General features: G+C 37.4%; 1 protein-coding gene across 3 annotated transcripts in view; it reads right to left on the reverse strand.

Moving 5' to 3' along the window:
• Nucleotides 1-15726, reverse strand: part of LOC150088294 (colorectal mutant cancer protein) — a 498699-nt gene that overhangs the window by 254167 nt on the left and 228806 nt on the right. For all 3 annotated transcript variants that reach the window (XM_090369448.1, XM_090369449.1, XM_090369450.1), the window contains one exon: nt 4308-4417. In XM_090369448.1, coding sequence (XP_090225574.1) covers nt 4308-4417 — 110 coding nt within the window. The remainder of the gene's footprint in view (nt 1-4307; nt 4418-15726) is intronic.

The raw sequence follows: 15726 nt of genomic DNA on the forward strand, positions 1-15726 counted from the left end.
CAGCCTCAGATACCTGTGGAAACACTTGCTAGCTTAACAAAAACTTTAGCATTAGCAGAGACATATGATGCAATCTTATGCAGCATCAGCCAAAAAAACCGCTCCCATTTCACCCCTGCATTCGTTCCAAATACCTGTCCAGCTCAGCCTTAAATTTATTTAGGCTATCAACTTCCACAACAAAAGATGGAAGTCTGTTCCACCAACCAATTACCCGCTGGTTGAAGGCAAAATTCCGCACATCTATCCTACAACTGTCTTTCCTCAATTTGAATTTATGCCCTCTCAGGTGATTATTCTGAGCAAGAGGAAGAATCCCATCAGCATTGAGCATTCTCAAACCATTCAAGGCTTTATACACCTCAATCAGATCACCTCGCAGGTGCCTAATCTCCAGACTCTGTAATCTCCAAAACTTAAGCCTTTCTTCATAAGAGCAACCCTTTGTTCCATTCACTAATCTTGTTGCCTTTCTCTGTACCCGTTCCAACAGCTCTACATATGAGGCCTCCAGACCTGTATACAATACTCAAAGTGTGGCCTGATCATTGCCTTATACAAGGGGATAATCACCTCCTTATCCCTGCTAGAAAAATTCCTATGTATTATTGACATATTATATATATTGACATATTATTGACACCATGAGCTACTCTTACCGACTGTCTGCACTGCTCAGAAAATTTCATATCTGCCTGCACTGCTCAGAAAATTTCATATCTGCCTGCACAATTACCCAATTACCCCCAAGTCCTTTTCATTCTCTACCACTGTCAGTGTAGTACCACAGTGTTGATATGTCACTCTGGGGTTACTGCTTCACATATATAGTACTTTTCATTTGTCAATGTTAAATTTCATTTGCCACCTCTCAGTCCATCTGCTCAACTTTTCTAGATCCTGTTGCAGCAGCGTACTGTCATTAGTGTCTTTAACAACCCTGCCAACCTTCGTATCGTCTGCAAACTTAGACATTAAGCTTGATATACCATCATCAATATCATTTATAAATACAGAAAACAACAACGGACCCAACACTGAACCCTGAAAGATTCCACTAATAACATTAGTCCACGATGAGCAGTGTCCACTGATTACCACTCTCTGGTCTTCTCCCAATCAACCATCCCTTTATCCATAGCAGCAATTTGCCTCCAATGCCACACTGCTCCAATTTGTGCAGCAGTCTTCCATGTGCAACAGTATCAAAAGCCTTTCTAAGATCCAAATATATGATATCAAAGTTATTCTTTGCATCCAGTTCCTTTGTGACCATATCATAGTATCTGGCACAGCCATAGGTTCCCCAGTTAGTTCGGGCACGGCAAACATCGCAATGGAGGAGTTAGAGGGTCTTGCATTTACAGATGTGCCAAATCCCATTGCCTTTTGGTGTCGCTATGTGGACGATGTGTTCGTAGTTATCCCCAGAAATTCAGGTGACCGAATCTTAGCCCACCTCAACTCTCTGTCACCTTTCATAAAATTCACGATCAAGCTAGAGTCGAACAACACCAGACCATACTTAGACACCCTTGTCTGGCGCGAGAGCACATGCTTGAAGACAACAGTCCATTGTAAACCTATGTGTGCTGGCCAATTTACCAGCTTCCGGTCAGCGCACGCGCGTAGCCATCTTCTTGCCACTGCATGAACCTTACTAACTCGAGCCTGGACACACTTTAGCTCTGTAAATGAGAGGCGCACAGAAATCGCTAAAGTCAAGGCAGACCTTACAAGGTGTGGCTATCCCATCAATACCCTTGACAGGTGTGACCTACAGGCACGTGACCACGTAGCGACCAACAGAAACATCCAAGGTGGTGATTTAACCACGAGCGCCTTTATCCCATACTACCCAAACGTGTCACAATAGGTCTGTAGAATCTTAAAATCACATGGAATAAAGTGCATGCAACTCCCAGGCAGGAAGTTACGGTCCCTCGTCTCCAGAGTGAAAACACCTGTCCCCACCCTACTACAAAGGGGATTGGTCTACCGCATCTCTTGCCATGACTGCACTAGCTGCTACTTCGGGGGAAACTGGGAGACGGCTCGAAAAACGCCTTTCCGAACACAAACGAGCGATCCGCTTAGCGGATGTGGGGCACTCAGCTATTACCAAGCACGTATGGGCAACCCACCACGACATTGACCCACACTGTGATGTCGTGATTGTGGATAAGTCCCACCATTATCTGCGCCGATTTAACGATTCCTGGTTGGAATCGTTAAACATCAAATGCTCCAATACCTCAGTGAACAGGAACAGTGGTTGTCAAGTCCACCCTATCACCGAAGCAACGATCCTGTCTATTGACAAGTGCTGACCACGTCCACATGCATCACAGCCACAGGCTTCAACCTCAAACAATTAGCCACGCGCTTCACGTACCAGATTGGCAGTACACACCTCCATTCTAACTGTCATTTCATATCAAATGAAGAAGGTTAACTAGATAACCGAAAGCTTTATGTATCTATCCAATATATGTATGTTTCCTATTAAACCTGTTACAATCTATATTTTGTATCCGTTTCGCTCTGAGCAACTAATTTTAATTTTAATTTTAGTAATAAATGATGTTATTCTTTGCTATTGCTTTCCTTCAGTACCAACTATTCATTTCCATAACACCAGATGAAAGCTTGTTCCAATTTTCAACAGATTCCTTATTCAACTAAAACTGTTCCACCAACTAAGATGGCAAATAAAGAGTACTATACAAAAGTTTTGGTTATCATTTAGTTAAAAGAATACCAAGTAGAACTTTAGTGTCAAGAAAAAGGAAGCTGGTTCCTGACGCACGAATGATGCTAGACTGCATTGTGCACTGACTGTTTAAGGAGTGTTAATACTTCATACTGGTAGTTGCAAAAAGTGCAAAAAAGTATGCTTATACAACATCCACAAAAAAAAAAAAAAAAACACCCAACATCTGTCGATCATACCTTCTAAGAATATGTCTAGACCTTTGCTGAATTCATTCAAACTATTCACTTTAACAACATCAGATGGAAGTTTGGTCCAATAACTAATTATTCTCTGGCTGAAAGCAAATTTTCACACATCTATCCTGCAACCAACTTTTTCAATTTAAATTATGCCTTCTTATGTGTGTCATCTGAGCAAGGGTTAGGATGCCATCAGCATTTAATTTATTCAATTCATTTAGGGTCTTAAACACTTCAGTCAGGTCTCCTCACAAATAACCAGTTCCAGATCCTGCACTTTGCAGAACTGAAGTCTTTCTCAGTAAAGGTACCTTTTTTCTTTTATTGTAATAAGAATCTTGTGCTAATATTGTTGCTTCTCTCTGAACTCGTTCCAAGAGACATATATGTAGTACTCAAGATATGGCCAATTCTTGTTCCTAAAAATCGAATCCCCACTTAAAGGACAATGATTTGACAGTGTAATGGACATCAAAGGAACTGGTAGCAGTTAGTTCAAATGTATCAAAAGCAGACAGTTCAAAAACTGTACAAACTGTACTATCTCACAAGCAGAAACAAATTTTTGATAATATACACACATAAAAAATTTAGCCAGTAACCAGAAATATAAAATTTATACACTTATTTAATTTTAAGGTCACATCAGCGTTTCCTATATGCTAATTTTTTAAAAAGAAACTGCCACTACCAAACAGCTCTGCTCAGTAAGCAAGAAACAGCTGGAATTTTAAAAACAGTAGTTGATTATAAAAATCAAGTTGCAACTTCTTCAATAATTCCCTCATACAAGCAAAAAATTTAAAGAAATATAAAATATGACATAATTTTATGCCAATTGATTATTAAATATTAGACTGAAACCGGTGTAAATATGACATAAGTAACTTCACAATGTGCAAACGTAAACATTTTATTTTGTGAATTTCTGTGGGGATTCAGTATTTTTATAAATTATAAAAAAAAAAAAGTTTTATATTATACAGTAAATTTTTAAGTTTAGGAATTTTGGCACTAAATGAAAACTGGAATGAAATAACTGTCAAAATATTCTGCAAATAATTATAAGCATAAAATCCATATGCAATCTGGTAACCAGGAAAGAGATAAAAACCATACAAATTATTAACTTTTGTCTTTTTTTTTTTTTTTTTTATTAAATAAAAAAAAGGAATAAATATTAAAAATTTTATATGAAGTACATGAGTCCTGCACTGAAGTGATCAAAACATGGAAAAAAACACACACACACATGCAGACAATAATAAAGAAACTGAAATATTCAAAATATCTGTTTAAAAAAAAAAAATCTTAACCATAATACCACTACATTTTTAATTCTGTATACAGACCTCTTTCACTACATGATTCTGTCACATTATTATCATTGCTTGCACCATGACTCGGCACTTCACTATGCCTAGACTCCTCACCTGACTGCTGACTGAATTCATCTTCTTCTCTATAATGAAAATTAATTTAAACAGCTGATCATGAAAAGTGAATTAAAAGATAATTTTACACATGTTGAACTCTCATAACCATACAAATAAAAGTATGTAAAACAGTCAATAAATATAAAATGGAAATTAAACAAACAAATAATAAAACAGTGAAAATTGATATTCTTTGACATTAACATATGAAATTTTCAGTTACAGACTGCCAGTAACTGAGCTGGAAATATTAGTCATGCAAAAAATAACTTATACAGCATCAGAACAAAAAAAAAAAAAAAAAAAACATTTCCCACATCACTTATCCATAATCTATAATAACGTGTATAGTTCTTCCTTGAATTCATTCAAAAATCCACTCCTACCACACTAAAGTTTGTTCCAAAAATCAAATACACGCTGGCTGAAAGCAAATTTCTAACTTTTTGCACATATCTTGCAACCATTCATATTTAATTTGAATTTAGGCCCACTCATGTGTACTCTGAACATGAGGAAGGACGCTATCAGCACTGAGCTTGCTCAATACACTGAAAGCCTTAAACACCTCACTCAGATCACCTTGCGGGGGCCTAGTCTCTAAATGCTGCAATTTATATAAATTAAGCCTTCCTTGGTAAGACCACTCTTTTGTTCTCGTCACCAACTTTTTGCCATTCTCTGCCCCTACTTCCAGCAGATCTATATCCTCCCTAAAACGAGGCCTCTAGACTTGTATGAAGTACTCAAGATGCATACCTAACCACGGCCTTATATAAAGAAATAATCACCTTATCACTACTAGGAAAATTCCTGTATATCATTAATAAAATCCCATAAGTTGTCCCAGCAACCTGTCTGCATTGCTCAGAGAACTTCATATATAATTGCACAACTCCCTGAGGACTTCTTTATTTTCCACTATGGTGATTGTAGCACCATACAGTTGGTATATTAATCTGGGATTACTGCTACCAATATGCAATACCTTCCATTTGTCAATATTAAACTTCCACTGTCATTTCTCAGCCCATCTGCCTAATTTTTCTAGATCTTGTTGTAGTAACATATATCGAATGTTGTTATTAACCATCCTACCAAACTTCACATCAAATACAAACTTAAACCTAAAAATAAGCAAAATAGACTCCAGTATATTTTAATCAAAACACCCTGTATACTTTTTTTTTTTTCATTTGTGGACAACCATTAATGCTATGCAAAAGGTCATATTAAGGTCATATTAAAACATGACATATAATATAACACATGTTATAATTAAAAATATGTTATTTTAATTATAACATTTTTAAATGTCTTTTTAAATATATCAGTATATCCAAATTCAAAAGAAACACAAATGCATAAATCTTTTTCAAGATTTCTTACATATCACTGTTCCCTTGTGGTGGAAGAATAAAGATGAAGGACTTTTCCAGGTGTGGATGTAAACTTAACTGTTTACAGTAGCAGAGAGTCCACATGCTTCTTCTAATGATGGAGACATTGCCACTTCATTTGGTGAAACTAGGATGCACTGGCAATAATGAAGTGGCATTTGAAGTAATCACTTTCACTGCACCATCACTTTGTTACACTGATGACACGCAATGTTCCCCATAAATTGTACTCATTTGACTGTGAATATTAGGGTGGCCGACACCTTCCACTGTCAAAAAAATCATAACACTACATTACTCCTCTGCTGAAGTGTATATTTTTTTTCTGTCACTAAGGCAAACACGTTGTACATAACTTTGACAAAAAAAATTATAATGGAGAAAGTGGGTAAGACCAATAATAAGTAAATATGGTGCATTCTATACATCCATTCAACAACACAAGGATGAGGGAAGTGCTCACTTCATTTGGCTATCCCTTTGTAATTTAAAGTATAGCATCCCTAATGTGGCTCATGAAAGTTGGAAAAAGCTTTGTAGAAGGCATATTAATGAAATAAATACAAAATATGGTGTTATCAAAAGCAGCAGTTAACTTTAAGATGTTAATGTGAAGAAGAGCATTTCTATTCATTTTGGGAATGCAGCAAAAAACTGTTATCCATAACAGATACACTTCTCTTTAAATATACAAGCTGATTTGAAACACATTCAGGATTCTTAATCATAAATATACTTCACAACAGTTTAATGAATCATGTCTATGAAATTCTTAGGTCTGTATTTTATTCTGAGTTGAAAGTTGTTACAGACAGTTGTTACTAATAGCTGTCAGAAATACAGAGTGTCCACAAACCTCCTTTACAAAACAAATGATATTGTGTAAATATGGTAAAAGATACAAACCTGAAACCATGTCCAAGTGACAGAGGAAATCTTCAAGTTTTAATCAGGGGGTGTTCAATGTGAGCACCTTTAGTTACTCTGCAGATGTCCCAACTATAATCCAATTCCCACCATATTTGGTACAATATATCACTCTAAATGACTGCTGGCATAGGTGGAATATACACCTATGCCATATATTCTCTAGTATAGCTTCACTGGTCTTGCAGGAATTTTCAGGCAGTAAAACCTTAGGGAGTCAGGTTATGGGAGCCACTAAATTACTCTGCCGCTTCTGATCAACTTCACATAAAACTGTTTGGGTAATGTGGCTGAGCTTCATCTTGTTGTAAAATCAAGTAACCATCACTGTCATCCTGCATTTAGGGAAAAAGGAAATTCTGCAACCTGTCCAGATAAACGATAACTGTCAATGCAAAATTTCTCCAAACAACAAAAGTCCGTACACATTCAACAACTCTGATGTGAAAAGTGCACTCATCACTAAAGTTATTCAACCCAGAAAATTTATCTCTTCCATAAGCTTATACAATGTGAAACAAAATTCTATCTTCTTGGTTTTATTGTCAATCTACATTTAGTATATATGAGTTATAACTCAGTATTAGTACGGCAAATGATGCTGGGAAGCAAGCTTATAATGCATCAACAAAATAGACCCCATTCTCATATGTTCATCTCCTCAATAAATTTGTCTAATCTTCCCTTAAACTTATTCAAACGTTCATACTATCCACTTCCACTACACCAGATGGAAGTTTGTTCCAATACTCAATCCCAGATGGGCAGGAGCAGCAGTGCGTAGCACATGCTTCTTGATTAGACCGGGGTTCGATCCCGTGAGCCAACAAATACGGAGGATGCAGAAAGGTCAGGGAGTGACTACTGCATATCCCCAGAGCAATATGGCCTTAGTTGCTAATGCTCCTAAATAATAATAACAACAACATTCAATCACTCTCCGGCTGAATCCTCAGATGGCAATGAAAAATGCTATATACTGCTGAACATGACGTGTTAAGCTCATGACTGCCATGTCATATGGGTTTCCTGGGCTTTGCATAAAACTTCCTTGAACCATCTTCACCATTACTGATTTTTGTTCAGCCACTATCTCAGTCAGGATGACTGCAGAAACAAGCATCATTTATGAATTTTCCACACCATTGCAGATCAGTAGGTCTACTTGGTGGCTCTTTTTAAACCACATTTGAAATTTACACATAACAGCAGTAGCAGACTGCAGATCACTGAAGAAAAGTATTGTACTGCTGCTTCTGGGAATTGGTAAATTCCACCATGATGCTAGTTTTATGATTATACTGCACAAGCATATGAATATGAATCTACTGCACAAGCATATGAATATGAATCTACTGCACAAGCATATTTTCCAGTAGGTGAATAAAACTTTGAAGATAACCTCCTTTGGTTGGAAGTGGTTTCAGGTTAGTATCATGTACCCTATTCACTAACTTGTTATCCCACATCTACAAGTTGTTCACAAGGGTCATTACTAACAGATTAGAAAGAATACTTGATGAGAATCAACCGAAAGAGCAAGCTGGCTTTAGGACAGGATTCTCAACTAGGGATCACCTTCACGTAATATCACAGCTAATGGAGAAAGCAAATGAATATAAAACTCCATTATGCCTGGCATTTGTGGATTATGAAAAGGCATTTGACTCCATACAGCATAAGGCAATGTTTCGGACACTGGAAAGACAAGGCATTCATACCCGATATATTATGATTTTGAAGAAAATATATGAGTGTGCTACCTCCTTTATTAGACTAGACAAAGACAATAGGAAATTTAAAATTGAGAAAGGAGTTCGACAAGGAGACACAATATCTCCGAAGCTGTTTACTGCTGCCCTTGAGGAAGCTTTCAGAAGATTAGACTGGTCACAGAAAGGAGTCAATGTGAACGGAGAGTACCTAAACCATTTACGATTTGCAGATGACATTGTGGTCATAAGCCACGATCCCAAAGAATTAGAAGAAATTCTTAATCAGTTATGCACAGTTAGTAAGGATTTTGGACTAAAGATGAATATGGCTAAAACAAAAGTAATGATGAACAAGTATGCCACAGAAAGGGAAATAATGATTGAAGGAGCAGTAATTGAAAAGGTGGAGTCGTATACTTATCTGGGACAAGTTATTAGCTGTAATAATGATAAATGGCTAGAAGTCAAGAGAAGAATAAATTTTGGATGGATAGCATTCAGGAAATATAGTCACATACTGAAGAGCAATATCCCAGTTTGTCTGAAACGTAAAATAATGAACCAATGTATACTTTCCACCATGACTTATGGAAGTGAAACTTGGGCACTAACCAAAAGAATGGAAGAGAAGCTGAGAACTACACAGCGAAGAATGGAACGAATTATATTGGGAATCAGACTGTTAGATAAGAAGAGAAACACATGAATTAGGCAGCAAACTCAAGTAAAGGACATTCTTATCAAAACTAAATCAGGACACATAGCTCGAAGACATGATGCCAGATGGACTAAGAAAATAACAGAATGGTATCCAAGAGGAGCTAGAAGAAAACCTGGAAGACAAAGGCGGAGATGGATAGATGAAATTCACGAGTTTGTGGGTAGTAAATGGATGGCCAGTGCTCAAAACAGAAGGAACTGGAAAGTTGTTGGAGAGGCCTTCATCCTGTAGTGGATTGAAAATGGCTGATGATGACCCTATTCACAGAATAACGTTTTAGTTTTGTAATGGAGGTTTGTAGGCACCCTACATTTTCTCAGTGTGAGACAGCAATAGAAATGGTAAAGAATAACAAATGTTACTTCTTCAAAAAAAAAAAAATAATAATAATAAATAACTAACAAAAAAAAATTGGTTCAATAGTGAAGTTCTTAAAATTTGACAGGAATTGCTCTTTCTAGTTTTAGCTTTGATCTGGATATAACTTTTCCTTGAGAGAAATAAGCAGAAATTGCTTTTTGTGTTAATGGTCTGAACCCACTCTATTTAAAGCCCAATAACTAATGTGCTTTATGGCAATTTGTAGCTGATCTTGTTTGCTCTCAAACTGCACGACTGATTAAAAATAGTGAAATCGCTGAAATATTGAGGGGGTGGTCAATAAGTATTTATACTCGCCTATTTTAGAGTTAGGGATTTGATATTATGTATACATATACTACTATCTCATAAATTAATGTAATTTATTTTATTTATTTTTTTTAACTGGCAGCACCTCCATCAGTTACTGAACTAACTAGAGTGCAGCAAAGATAGTATGTTGGAGAAAGTTGAGGACCGATATGTCATAAAATTTCCTCATTTTCAAGGAAAAAAGCACAGCAAATCCATAAAAAGATGAAAGCTGTACAGTATATCGAGAACACTATCCATCATACGAAAACTGAAAAATGGGAAAAGACAGTTTGGGCGTGGACAAAGCAGCATGCAGATGACTCAAGAGAAGAAAGGCACATCTCAGCAACTGATTTGAATCTATGTACTCCTCAGGTTCTTAATCTGAACAAGAGGAAGGATCCCATCAGCATTCAGATTGCTCAACCCATTCACTGCCTTATACACCTCAATCAGATCTACTCACAGGTGCCTACTCTCCAGGCACTGAAATTTGCAGAACTCAAGCCTTTCTTGGTAAGAGCACCGATTTGGTCCCCTCACCAATCTTGTTGGGCTTCTTTGTACTCGTTGTAGCACTCTAAATACTTACTAAAATGAGACCTCCAGACCATTGTGGCCTGACCATTGCCTTGTACAACGGGATAAACACCTCCCTGTCCCTGCTAGCAAAATTCCTATATATCATTGACAAGACTCAATGACCTGCCCTGAGAACCCGTCTGCACTGCACGGCAAACTTCATATTTCACTGCACAATTACCCCCAAGTGTTTTCATTTTCCACTTCCCTGAGTGTAGTATAACACAGTTGGTACATTTCTCGTCGGTTATTACTACCCATATGCAGTGCTTTGCATTTGTCAATGTTAACTTCGGTTGCCACTTCCCAGCCCATTTGCCCAACTTATCTAGATTCAGTTGGAGTAGCATGCTGTCTTTTCTGTTGTTAACAACCCTGCCAACCTTTGTATCATCTGCAAACTTGGACATAAACACCTCCCTGTCCCTGTCAGCAAAATTCCTATATATCATTGACAAGACTCCATGACCTGCCCTGAGAACCCGTCTGCACTGCACGGCAAACTTCATATTTGACTGCACAATTACCCCCAAGTGTTTTCATTTTCCACTTCCCTGAGTGTAGTATAACACAGTTGGTACATTTCTCGTCGGTTATTACTACTCATATGCAGTGCTTTGCATTTGCCAATGTTAACTTCGGTTGCCACTTCTCAGCCCATTTGCCCAACTTATCTAGATTCAGTTGGAGTAGCATGCTGTTTTTTCTGTCGTTAACAACCCTGCCAACCTTTGTATCATCTGCAAACTTGGACATTAATCCTGATACACTATCATCAATATCTGATGATGGTAATTGATGAATACACAAAACAACAATGGGCCCAGCACCGAACACTGAGGAACTCTACTAATAATATTTATCCACGAAGAGCAGTGACCATTGATTACCACTCTCTGTCGTGGTAAGCAATGGACACTGATTACTACTCTGTGTCGTGTCCCACTCAACCATCTCTTTATCCATTGTAGCAACTTACCCTTAATGCCATACCTCTCCAATTTGTACTGGTCTTCCATGTGCAACAGTAACAAAAGCTTTCCTGAAATTCAAGTATATGATATCAAAATTATTTTTGACATTCAGTTTCTTTGTATTCCACATCATAGTATCCAATCAAATTGGTCAGACAAGATGCCCCTTTAAAAAAACCCATGGTGTGTCTTAACTATTACTGCAGTGTTGTCTAGATGATCCTGCAATGCTTCTTTAACCAGTGACTCCACTATTTTCCCCGGAACAGAAGTTAAACTAACAGGTCTGTAATTACTTGTGTCACCTTTTGAACCCCCTTTGTGAATTGGTGATACATTTCCACCCTCCAGTCAATGAGGACTTTCCCTGAGTCCAAGGATGCTCTCATATTTATGGCTAAGAGTTTGCTTACTTCCATTGCTGCCTCCTTTAATATAACTGGATAGATCTTGTCCACCCCAGATGCTTTCCTTATGTTTAACTTCAACAATTTCTCTTCCACTTTGCTTTGAGTTATTACAAAATCACTTAGCTTCCTGTTAGAGTTTGATAAACGTCTGGCACTACGGGCAATGAATAACTCCTCATGTGTGAATGTAGATGCAAAATACTCATTCAGTTTATCAGCTACCTGAGCATGATCATCAATAGTCAACCCATCTATGTTAAGTGGTCCAATCTGACTCATCCCTTTCCTTCTAGAATTTACATAACTAAAGAACTCTTTGCTGTTTTTCTTTGCATCCTCGGCCAAAGATTTCTCGTAATCTGCATTCGCCTGCCTAACCTCCTTTGTGACTTGATTACAGACAAGGTTATATCTGCCATAAGCTTTTGTGTAACCTGATAATTTATATGCATCCCATACATTTTTTTCTCTGCCACGAGCCTCATTAATTCATCTGACATCCATTTAGGCCTGAACCTTGAACAGTATTTTTTTTTTTTTGGAATGAAAAGCCTAGTAGCCTCCAAGTTTAAGTCCCTGAAGGCTTCCCATTTAGAATTCAACATTGGTAACATCATCAGTTGATCCCACTGTACAGAATTTAAAAACTGTTTGAGACCCCTGTAGTCACTTTTACGAAAGCAAAAAGCCCTTCCCTTTAGACTTGATGTTAGTTAAACCTTTAAGTAATTCCTATATCAGTACATTGTGATCACTGTCACCCAGTAGTTCCTTTATCTGCAAATTCTTAATGCATGAATAATCCCTGTTGATAATCAGATCAAGAGTATTACTACCTCTGGTTTCCTCTCGAACATGCTGCTGTAAAAAACAGTCATGCAATAAATCCACAAAAGTCTTGCTAGTGTGTGAGTGACCACAAATTCCAGTCAATATCTGGAAAGTTAAAATCCTCCCTTATTAGACATTCCGATGTACTGGCCCACTCTATTTCTCTGTACAATTGCTCATTATACTCATCAGGTTCAGTAGGCCTATAACACACACATACTCTCATTTTTCCTTTCCCAGTGCTTATATCACACCAAACAGACTCAACATTGCATTTTTCACCAATATCAATTGGATGTACTTCCTTACATTTCATGCGTTTCTTAACTAACAGCATAACCCCTCCTCCCTTCCTGTCTATCCTTTCTGTACTCCCCAAATTCCAATTCTGCACTGCCTATGTCAGTATGTCACCACGTCTCTGATATCCCAAGAAAATCAGAGTTGATGACTTCACTAGCACTTCAAGCTAATTAAATTTATTAACAATATTCCTAGCATTGGTATACACGCACCTGTTTCTACTCTTAGTCACCCTAACACAGCCCATATATTTATTTGTTCCACTATGACTCCCAACAGTCCTGGAAATCTCCATTGCCTTGCTTTCCATGCTTCTGCTCATTCTAATAGAAGCAGTGCAAGAATCACTTTTGCCTCTGTGGCCACTGTTAACCTTTTAGTCTGTGTCTTCCCCACCCCAAGCTGGCAGTTTTCCGACCCACCTAACACTGCCTCGATATCATCAGCAAATATTCTTGTACTCTTTCTATTTAAGTGTACCCCATCCCTGTAGAAGCAGTTTCTCCTGTCAACAAGCACAGACCAGACTGAAAAATATTCTACACCTTGACCCTTGCACAGCTTCTCCAGGGCCGAATTAATCAACAAGGCTCTCATCATATACTCCCTCCTATCGTGTCTGGGCAGAATTACAGACACTTTCACATTCAACCCTAACTCGCTACTTTTTTTCGACATTGACCTGTACTTGCTGAGTAAATCTGCAGATCTCTTACTCTTAATGTCATTAGTTCTAACGTGTACAACAATATCACCTTTTGTGCCCTTAAAAGATGATATCTGCTCTACAACATCGTCAACATTTGACCCTGGCAGGCATACCCTGGTCCTGTTCCACCAATCCTTCTTGCATAGTATATTCTCCATCTCCCTGACAATAGAGTCACCAACAATAACTAGTTATTGTGGGACCAGCGCATTCTGCCTTGTTGATTGCCCCTGTGTTGTCTGATGCACAGGAGTGAGCTCTGCCGTTGAGTTGGGCAGCTGAGAGCTTGATGGGTCCCTCATATTAATTTCTTCCAAGGGCATTTACCCTACACCTCAAGCTCTCATAGACACCCATCAGAACTTGATGGGTGTTTAATTTCTTGATACTCTATGCATCTAGCACACATAAAGACATTCAAAGACAAAGACAAACAAAGATAAAATCAAAAAAGAAACACTTAATTACTAGAATGCAAATAAGACAAGACAAGTGTGGCTCTGAAAACCCTGTCTTGTCTCATTTGTGGTTATGTCCTATTCCTTCTTATACAGTAATATTTCATATTTAGCAGTATTATATCATATTTCTTATAAGAAATATGACACAATATGTGACATACAACATAAATACATAATATGTGACATATCATATAATATATATATCTGTATTAGGCGAAGAATTATTTGTAAATTTTAACATTGAGATCAGCACCGATTAATGCCATCTAAGTGAAAGATTGTGCATTACATCGGTCTGTATTGATATGTTCTAGATATGATAGAATATGGTAGAGCAAAAATTTTTATCGGATTGCCAATGAGGTAGCAGGTTGCGAAAGACCTGTGCATCAAAAACGCCCAAGTAACGTGCAAAGGCCCAACGCCAGAACTGTGGCAAAAACCTAGAAGTATAATATGTAATATAAAGTGATAGTAAAACAAAATGAGATAAAACGTAAAGCAAAGAGGAGAAAAAGGTAGTACTGGTAGTAACATGAATTGAAATACGATAGAGCAAAATAAAATAATAAGGCAAAATTATAAGAGTTATAATATGTGTTAATTATGGATTGGTAGATATATTGAAACATCGAGCCATGATGATGAAGAGGTTGAAGAAATGTACACCGAAATTGAGGGTCTTCTAGATGAGCAGAAAACCCACTACACTATTATTATGGGGGACTTCAATGCTAAGGTTGGAAAAAGACAAAACAGCGCAGAAAGGGGAACTGTAGGAAATTTTGGAATTGGTGAAAGAAATGAAAGAGGTAAAAGACGTGGAATTTGCAGAATCTCAAAAATTGGGAGGAAGAGACATAACACAAAAACTGGCAAGGCTCTTCACAAAGTGCATTAGAAAAGGTGTGACGCCTAAGCAGTGGAATAATGCAATCATAGTTTTGCTGCATAAGAAAGGAGATAAATCAGAAATTGGAAATTATAGACCAATTAGTTCATGTTTTTCAAGAAAAGGGTGAACAGAAAGTGGACATGGAAGAGTCCAAATGGATTAACAACTAATGAAATTGACTTCATCCTCACTAACAGAAGATATATTGTGAATGATGTTACCGTCCTGAATAAGGTAAATATGTTGGAAGTGATCACAGAATGGTAAGATGTACACTTGATATAGATGTAGGAAAGGAAAAGAAAAAACTGACTCGAGTAAATAATACAAAGGTCTTTGAGATAACAGAAGAGGAGAAAAAGCAGTATGTACTGGAACTTAAGAACAAGTTTGAGCTTCTGTAGACTGCTCAGAACCAAGATATCGACGAGGAATATTACAACTTTCTGAAAGTGATAAAGCCCAAGAAACCTATAGGGAAACAGAAATCCAAAGAAGAAAAAATTAGTCAAGAAACACTTGTCATGATGAACCAAAGACGACAAATGAAGAGCAAGAAAAACACTGACAGGGAGAAAATTGAGTATACTGAGTTATGCAAAGCCATTAGAAAGAGACTCAGAGAGGACATGAGAAGATTTAACACAAGAAAAGTAGAACAAGCATTAAAGGAAAACAAAGGATTTAAATCAGCAGCTATGAACAGTAATACAGAAAGAAAAGTGATACTGA

The sequence above is a fragment of the Mastigoproctus giganteus genome, chromosome 3, assembly GCF_048544385.1.
Source record: "Mastigoproctus giganteus isolate SK-2022 chromosome 3, ASM4854438v1, whole genome shotgun sequence".
Taxonomy (NCBI): Eukaryota; Metazoa; Arthropoda; class Arachnida; order Uropygi; family Thelyphonidae; genus Mastigoproctus; species Mastigoproctus giganteus.